A 9,097-nucleotide genomic window follows, 5' to 3' on the forward strand; every position below is an offset into this window, starting at 1 on the left:
GTATATACGGGAAGTGTTTCGTGCTGAGGATGATCCCCCTGAGTGGTTGCCTGTGCTTGACGATTTAGTGTGAAAAGTTTTAAAGCCAAGTAGTCAGCCAAGTAGGGTTGTCATATCATTACATGACATGATGTGTGATGTGCTGTACAAATGTCAAAGCAGGCAATAATAAAAAAAAAAGACTGCTCCACAATGCCGACACAGAATGGAAGGTTACGCACGCGCCTTATATCCTTGACTCATTCAACCATTCAACCGTCGGCCACAGGTGCGCCCTCTCCCCCGCGTCCTCCTCGCCTTCTCTCCGCTCGCAACACCCTCTCTCGCCGCGTTCGGTTCGGGCGCACAAGTGGGGACGTGCGCAACACCCTCTCGCCGCGTTGGATTCCCGCGGAAATGCTCTGCATTTGATCGTGTCCCTCGCGAGGGGGATGTTTTGATTTTTTTTAAAGTAAACTCTGTTAAACTTGTCAGTCTTGCTGTGTTTTCCCCACTGATTTCAAATGTGGCATTATTTTTTCATTTGGCCAATTATTTCCCGAGATAATTATTGGAGGAACAATTCGACAAAATGTGTTAGACAAAATAGTGCAACTTTTGAGAGAGCTGAAATAAACTCAACAGGAGTTTGGTAACGTGCAATAGTGAGGAGTTTGGGTTGTAGCCTTGAACTAAGGGCAGTTTTGGGCCCTTGGTTGGACCCACGGCAGGACGAACGGGCTACCAAAGCTCTGTTGGTGTTCTTGCGTAGTACTGGCTTGGAACAAGTGCTGTGACCAACTTAACTTCGAAACTCTGTGTATGTGCTTTCCAAACTCTGTAAATGCGGTTGAACACTCGTGCGCAACACCTCGTTTTTTATTTATTTATTTATTTATTTATTTTAGTTCACAGACCATTATGTTTTCGTTCATTCATATGGCGTAGCATGCTAAGCGCTATGGCTCGGCTAACCTCGCTTTTACCATTAAATGTTCCCTCTCTCTCTCTCTCTCTGGTTTGGGTTTGCAGCTTTAGGTTTGGGTTTGCAGTTTTAGCATACCGGGTACCGCCCGCTAACGCTACGGCGGCGGGTAGCGGGGCCCGACTGGGTAGGTGAAAATTCGTTCCGGTGGGGGGATTAGTTCCGCCGGCCGGCCTTCGCCATGCCCGCGCCTTCTCTCCACTGAGGGGCAACCTCCTCGCCCTCCCCGCGCGCGCATGCGCGGTCGGGTGCCGGTAACCCGCCACCGTAGCGTGAAGCCTACGCTAGCCGCTATGCTCCGGTGGCAGCGGCTCATCCAAGTCTGACGATTCAGACGACATGTCGGCTGTGCGGAACAGCGCGGACCAGTCGTAGCAGACGACGCGGCAAACGTCCCTGACATCACGGGTTTTCGATTGACGCCCCCACCAGCATGTTTGCATCCGCGACGTAAGGCCGTCCGGCTTGCATTTGAATGGCCATTTTGCCCCGCGGCGACCGAAGTTGAAACTGGTTGGAATAAATTAATGTGTCATAATTAATTCTATGCTGGCGGATGGCCGTTTTTAATTCGATTTTCGTAATCACTGGGGCAATAGATATTCTTTACAGCATAGAGACCGAAAGTGAAAAAAAAAGTGTCAGTACTCTCTTAAAAAGACACCGCAGTGACTGTAAACATTGCGGGATTGCAAGCGCAAATTGTATCGACGTCACTGCTGTTGGTGCGGCCGCCGCAACCCGCGCACGGCAGTTTTTCTTCTTTTAGGCTTTATAATATCAATCGCCTTAACACCCTGATAAACGATGAAAAGTGTGTTCATGGGCCATGTTTCGACCGCTCTCATTGCGTTTACGCGACTTTATTCAGTAGAAAAATCAATTCGAAAATGCTGTCTGCATCCTCCTCGCCGATTTGCTCTGAAGTTTCGCATGACGTCAAAACAAGATGGCTTGGCTTGACTGCGCTACCACACGGCTTGCCGAACCTCCGACAGGATCAGTCGGTCCAGCGTTTAGTCGGCCAGCGGCCGGCGGGTCTTCGAAATTCGTTCACTCATTTGAAACTAGCCACGACACGTTTGTGCCTGGAAGAATGGCCTTTAGTTCGTTAATTTGTAGACTGTATCAAGCTCTAACCAAGTCGCTCCACACACGCGCACATGCGTCGGCGCTTTGCTGACTGGTATGCTAGCAGAAAAATCTAAGGTCAATTAGGGCGGGAGAAGAGACAGCGAAGTTATATAGGTACTAAGAAATTAAAATCAACCAAAACTTTTATCGTACAGCGTAACAACAGGGTGCGGGGAGCACTTTGTGCTGGGTGAACTAGCACAGCGGTCATCAGCACGACCACACATGTGCGAACGCTTTTCCGTCCAAGGATTTTTGTCGGGATTCGGGGGCGCTTACTGCACGAGCCGCTATAGTTATCTAAGCTGCATAAAGTGCTGAAACTAAATAAAAATGTAAACTGGCTATACATTATATACTTTATATATCCGCCTCTGGCATCGCTAGCTTATGGCCTAGCGGTCAATAGAGAAAATAAACTAATGGCCTAGTGGTCTGGAGAACTATAATATAGTTTAGCAAGTTGCAAACCCGATCAAGTTTTTTTTTTTTTTTTTTTGGGGGGGGGGGGGGGGGGCAATGTTTTTGATACTTAATTCACCCTTCTCGCGCTGTAACGTTTTGCTCCAAGAGCAAGTTCGCAGAACGCGTGCAGACTGACACTGACGCGCTGGCGAGTTTTCGTTGACGTGGTTCTGCCTGAGCACCTACTGCTTTCCAGTCCAGTCCCGAATCAGGCCTGGTGCGAATCGAGTCACCGAGCCAGGCAAGCTCCAAAGATGGGGGAAAAACGCATCGCATTTGAGCGTCTGCGGTGACGCGGAGCGCGCTCATCCACTGCGTTCGCCTCGGCTTGTGATTGTTACGATTCCAAACCGTGCTGGTAGGCTTATTTATCTGACACATTTTACAGCCGACAACATGGCAGAATCGCGGTATGCCGATTACTGAGATATCGAGAGTGCCCATCCAACGATAACGTCGAATGCAAAGCATGTTGTTTCACAGAACCGAAACCGAAACTGTTTTGAATTTTAATCTTGAACATCATCAAATCACGTAGCACCTTGTATCGACGTCACTGCTGTTGGTGCGGCCGCCGAAATCCGCGCATGGCAGTTTTTCTTCTTTTAGGCTTCATAATATAATTACCGCCTTAACGCCCTGATAAATGATGAAAAGTGTGTTCATCTGAGCCAGACTACGCAGTGCAAGCAAAAACAGGCGCCTGACAAATTCACTTCAGTGTCCCCTTATGGCTTGCCTTGAACGAGATTACCGTGATTTGTCCCCGCCCTGGTTATCCCGTAGCGTTGTACCCTATGATTGTACCCGCAGGTAGGGGTGTGCGAGAGGCACGTTTTAAGCTCGAAAGGGAAGGATGCAACATCGAAAGGGAAGGATGCAACGACGACATTTTGCCTGACGACTTTCCAGCCCGCGCCGATTTTGACACACGTTGCTGGACTTTGGTCACACGTCATGACATTAGAGCAAACAGGCAAAGGTGTAAAAATGGCAGGAAATTGGTTACGAACATTGGTTGCATCAAGCCCCTTTGGCGCAATGGAATAAAGACGAGTGTGTATGTGTGTGTGTGTGGGGGGGGGGGGGGGGGGTTCTCTCCGACTGAGGCTCTTGATGTGACCGTGGGTTTTGAGGCGGTGCTTCATACAGTAAGCTGTACACGAAAAGGGACATCAAGCTCATTGGACCCGTGACTGCGGAGATTTATTTATTAATAATACCTCACAGGGCCTGAAGAGCGTTGCGTGAGGTGTGGGGTATTCATTTTGTGGTTTCATCTGCATTGTTCCTTACCTGAAGAATACCACTATTGCAGTCCTAGACCACTTCTCTTCCTCTTGGGAGGATGGGTTGACATCCCCAATTAAGAGCCAACTGCACTCTAATTTCACCTCGGCCAACTTTACTTTGAACGTACAGTACGTATACTACCAGGCCAAGTGGGACATGACATGCGCTTGAAAAGAAGTACTGGCGTGTTCGTGTCCAGATAACCGTGTAGCTTCAATATAACACTTCCAATAACGAATTTCCGCGCGCATGCGCAACAATACCAACCTGCACGAATGGCAAGCCTCCCATGGGCGCACAAATAACGAATCAACACAATGCTAACTCTGTCACTACTATCCAGATGTCGATCATATCGCTTATGGCTGGCTTCGTAAGTATTTTACAGTCACAGGCATGCACGGAGGCTAGTGCAGGCTTGGCCTCACGGGACCAAGAGTTTGTATCCACGAGGCGCGCTGGCTGCAGTTGCCCTCCGCTGCCCGAGGTCGACTTCTCTGACCCGATTGTACCGAGCCGCCGAGGAACCCTCGTCCTCGGTCGAGTACAGGTCCAGGTCTTCCAGCTCGGTGAGGGCAATGTCGGAGGGGCTTCGCCGCATGGCGCCCTTGATGATGTACGCCACGAACCAGTAGGAGAAGACGACCAGTGACACGGTGAGCACGACCACAATTATGGAGACCAGGACGAACCGCTCGGCCGTGTAGAAGCCGTCCGTGGCGGAGCCGAATTTGAGCTGGCGTATCTGGGCCTGCTTGTCTTTGTCCATGCGCGGCACCACGTAAGTCTCGATGCTCTCGAGCATGGAGGCCTGCAAGGTGCGCCGAAGGGCGGCCCTCGACTTGGAGTCCTGCTAGTAGAGAGACGCATAGTTGGTTTGCGATCCGTTGTGTACCCACCAGGGTAAAAATGAAAAGTCCATCAATGTGCATCCTTAGGAATGCGTTACCATGATACAACGGTTGAGTTAATTCATGATCACGCTGTCTAATTCGTTCTTTCGTACGATCTCTGCTACTCTCATCGGAACACCAGTAAGTCAAATCTCGCATTAAACGTTTTCTTTGTCATTAATCGACCAATAAATTATACAAGACGCGGGACTGCCCATACCCCCCTCCCTCGGTCAACCTTCCGTCTCAACACATGGTTGTTCGTGCCAGCATTGATACTTTATCGATCCAAAGCCGCTTATCCTTGCCTCCATAAGCAAAGTAACTGCACTCCCGAAATCAGCCATTGATATACATTGCAATATTTTGGCTTAGAGGGCATGGGGTGCATCGTGTGGACGACAAGTAGGACACCAAGGAACGGGACGCGGGTTGGGGTGAAATGAAAAACCCTGTTCGCGCGAGCGACAGCCACGGAGGGAGGGGCCTTGCCTGAGCATCTCGGAGTACGAGGCGGGACATGTTGCGGTACAAGCTGAGCAGCAGAGCCGGCAGGCGGCTGTCGTGGACGTCGACCAGGCTCCCGTTTATGCTGAGCAGGCCGGGTTGATCGGCGGCGGGACCCATGGGCAGCGACACCCGGCGCCCGGACACGTCCACCAGCCCGGCAGACGGCGCCTGGTCGATCCCGGCAGCCGCGGCCTGCAACAGCGCTGCCAGGAACCAGGCGCACAGGGAACCCGCCGCCGCCATGGCCGCCGCTGTCAGGCCCCCTCGCAAGGGACGCAAGCATGATGATGATGGTGGCGGTGGTTATGATGACGACTATGATGAGCCTCGGTAGATGGCGCGCACGTAACACTTGATCGGGATAAAACGAATTACAGTGACTTTAGATCTACAATCAGCCACGTAGAGGTGCAATGAGTTAAATGGGCCGTGCAGACAAAATACAAGTTTGGTTTATTCGAACGATTGTCTCGTTAGAATCATACTGACACCACTTTTAACGTAAACTTCGCTCAAGCAAGATATATAACGAGGAAAAAAGGGAATGGTCATGCGACTCGCTAGCTCATTTCCCGCATTAGAACCTATGACATAATATGAACAGCTGTGCGATCGCTGGGGCCGGCAAAAGCAAACGCAAGTTAAAGGGTCGAACACATGAGCGGAAAAGCACGCGTTCCCGCACGCGTCTTCGCGCCGAGAACCGGTTTGGCCGCCGGATGACCCGCAGCGCGGCCCTCTCCCGCGCGCATCCAACCTGCCAGATATTTGGACGCGCCGCGTCGGAAACCGGATTGCTCGGATGGACATGTGCCCCCCGCTTTAGGCAGGGTTTATAAGCTTGCAGAAGAGCTATTTTCGCTCAAATGTAATGCATATTCATTTTACGGCAGTAAGAACTGTGGGGTATACAATGGAAGTTACGAAAGTACACGTAAACATAGAAGTATCAGTGCGTACTGTTGTTGGTACTGCGTGCCCTGTGGTTGTTAAGTTGCCCAGAAGTCTCGTGCTTTGGGGCTGTCTCACACGACACTGGCCGATTAGCGTAAGCGTCATTATCTTACGTGACCCTGTTTGTCGAGCATACCCAATGTTTCACGAAACGATTACTACCTGCCGTAACGAGAACAAGCCAGGTGCAAATACGGTCAGAAACATAGCAACGACATACAGTGGTCCTGCGAGTATATATGGTAACGCCATCTAGGAGGACTAACGGTAAAAAAGGCGTTCCGCAGTCTGCTGCAGAGTAAACAGCCCAGTAACGTACGGTGGAAAACCTGTCCTTGTTACGCCATCGCAGACGTCACGAAACACACGATTTGGCGGGAAAATCAAAGTTTTAAATTCCATTAATTAATTTCTCAGTGGATGAAGCATTGTTTGCTACCGGACAAACACTGGGGGCAGTATACATAAAACACCAAATCTTTCGAATAACACAAACCTTTATTTTGTCTGCATGGCGTGGAGGACACCCAAGTCTGCTTTTGTGTGACGATGCGAAAGCATGCGTATGATGCGGGGTGTTTGCGAGGTTCGTTTGCGATTTGACCTCATCCATTCGGGCCATATTGCAGGTGTTTGATGAAGTGCGTTACTGTTTAGGCAACGCGTACGCTTCAATGTCCAGAGGGAGGTCGTTGCTGGCCTTGATGATTGCTATTGGTTTCCCCTTTGTAGCGGGGTGATGACATGTCATCTTATCAAAAAGGACTAATGTACCTACGTTTTATACTCTTGGTTTAATAGTAGCGCTGCTTAGGGCAGGCACACAAAGCTTATTAGGCACAAAAATATTTTTTCTGTTACATGTGGTAACTGTCCTAGGCAATATTCCCCTCTGCTTTTCGTCCACCAGCATTCTAATCTTCTTTTCGTCGCCTCGACAGCCTTGAAGTGAACTTCCTCTGTGCTACCCTTAAACCCTAGGGCTTCTGGAAGCCGAATATTTCCCTCATGTAGATTTGGATGGATACCCTCACATTCTAACACTATGTGCCGCATAGTTTCTGCTACTTTTCCGCAGACCACGCATACCCCATCATTTTGTGAATACTTCCCCACAAAGCCCTTACTTCGTAAGCAACCTGCTCTAGCCTCAAAAAGCAAAGCACTGCCCTGGGAATTATCGTTGAAATTTTCCTTTCTGATGCTCAATTTCTCAGCCCTGTACATCTCTCGGCTTTACGTCAAGATGGCGCATACCCGCGTCTCCCCCTCCAGCTGCACCGCCGGTCGGCTGGTCTCCAACGATGACGGCATTGCTATGGATCCACGTGACGCATCACAACCAATGAGGACGTCAGGATACCAGCGCATACCCGCTTTCACAACCAATGACGCTGTTGCTTTGGAGCCACATGGCATGACATGTCGCTGCCGATGGGACGCCAGGCGGCCGCACACCCGCGATCGCAGCCAATGGCGATTTCCCTTGCGGCCAACGCCGTTCCTTCGCTCCACCAGCCACCCATGATTTCGCATAAACGCACATATTAGCTGCCAGGCGCCGTGTTGTGCACCCGTTCATTCGGTGTCTGCAGGAACGGGGAAAGACACGGGAAGGAGGAAGAGGCAAGGAAAGATAGATGGAAAATGGGGCGTTTACGCGTTCACGTTAAGAGTCACAACTTGGGCTGCTTGCACTTCACCGTCTAGACAGCAAAACTTGAAGGAGCGACGTTGACCTTGTTGAAAGTCTCAGAATGAGTTTTAACAAAGTTGAAAGTGTACGAAAAAAAATCCCCCCACCTCCCCGAAGGGGATCGTGCGGAAATGCGAATGCATTGGGTGCACCGAATTCTTCTTTGCGGTATCGTTGCCGCGAGGGATTCGACTTCACCCACTTCCATCGCTATCAAGGCGCCAGTCGGCAAGCAGTCACGGAGAGAAGCGCGCGCTCCCTGCATTTATATGCGCAGCGAGCGGAGAGGGGTACGCGGAGAGGAGAGAGAGACCCGCGCCAGCCCGCGCGCGAGCTCTCTCTCCGCCCCGAGCTCCGCGATGCGAGCGCCCTCACACGCCGAGCGCGCTCCTCCTCTCCACTCACTCTCCGCTACTCCGCCCGAGCTCCGCGATGCGAGCGCCCTCACACGCCGAGCGCGCTCCTCCTCTTCCCTTGCCCTCCGCTACTCCGCACCTGCTCCGGTTGCTAGGCGCGCGCCACAGCTGTTGCTAGGCGCACGCCGCTCAACGACGCAAGACAACCTGCGGCTAAGAAATGCCTTCGCATTTAAAAGCGACAGCGGCGTCTTTGGCCGGGCTAGGCGTTCACGCGCTCACATCCCTGGGCGCGAGAGCGAGCAGGTTAGCTTTGATTCCTGCATGTACTTTTCCCGGTCAAAAAAGCTCATTTGTTCTATCCCAAACTCTACTTACAACTTTCAACCAATTCTATTTTCTCTCTTTCTGCGTATAAATCGCTAGGTTTATACTTTTCCGGTGTTTTAAGCGGTCGCTTTAGCCCTTCTCCCGCCCGATTCCTGGCCAATCCCCCACGTGGGTATCTGCCAAGTCACCAGGAACAACAACAACAACTTGTCCCGACGCCACGTTTTAGCAACAGCCAGCGGCTGTACTCTCACTCGCTTCCGCAAGTGACTTGACACTTCAATGCCCACGAAGACGGACAAGGAAACCTCCGGGCTGGGAGCAACGTCTTTGAAGGGTTAACTTTATTCATGTTAGCACCATGAGGCCGAAGCGTTGCCACAAATGAACCGCCGCGTAAAGTGGGTGGCGTGACAACACCAACTTAATTCATTACGGGAGCCGCCCCTGCAGCACTTAATTGAGTGAATATCTCCATAAAAAAATCGCAGTTGCTTATCTC

The 9,097-nt window shown here is 51.0% G+C and overlaps 1 protein-coding gene across 1 annotated transcript; it reads right to left on the bottom strand.

The window, feature by feature from the left end:
• Positions 1–3,811: 3,811 nt before the first annotated feature.
• LOC144168510 (uncharacterized) lies at positions 3,812–5,502 on the bottom strand. Its single transcript, XM_077697480.1, has 2 exons — positions 5,248–5,502; positions 3,812–4,709 (listed from the first exon to the last, which is right to left on the bottom strand). Exons 1-2 carry the CDS (start codon positions 5,500–5,502, stop codon positions 4,281–4,283), a joined length of 684 nt encoding a protein of 227 aa, XP_077553606.1. The 3' UTR covers positions 3,812–4,280.
• Between the last annotated feature and the right edge of the window lie 3,595 nt (positions 5,503–9,097).

This window comes from Haemaphysalis longicornis, unplaced genomic scaffold (assembly GCF_048455015.1).
Source record: "Haemaphysalis longicornis isolate Haplotype H1 unplaced genomic scaffold, Haemaphysalis longicornis Haplotype H1 scaffold_2, whole genome shotgun sequence".
Classification (NCBI taxonomy): Eukaryota; Metazoa; Arthropoda; class Arachnida; order Ixodida; family Ixodidae; genus Haemaphysalis; species Haemaphysalis longicornis.

Coding starts and splice junctions, on each gene's coding strand:
- LOC144168510 (XM_077697480.1), bottom strand. CDS start 5,502: ATGGCGGCGGCGGGTTCCCTGTGCGCCTGGTTCCTGGCAGCGCTGTTG. Junction 4,710..5,247: donor CCCGCCTCGTACTCCGAGAT/GCTCAGGCAAGG, acceptor TCTCTCTACTAG/CAGGACTCCAAGTCGAGGGC.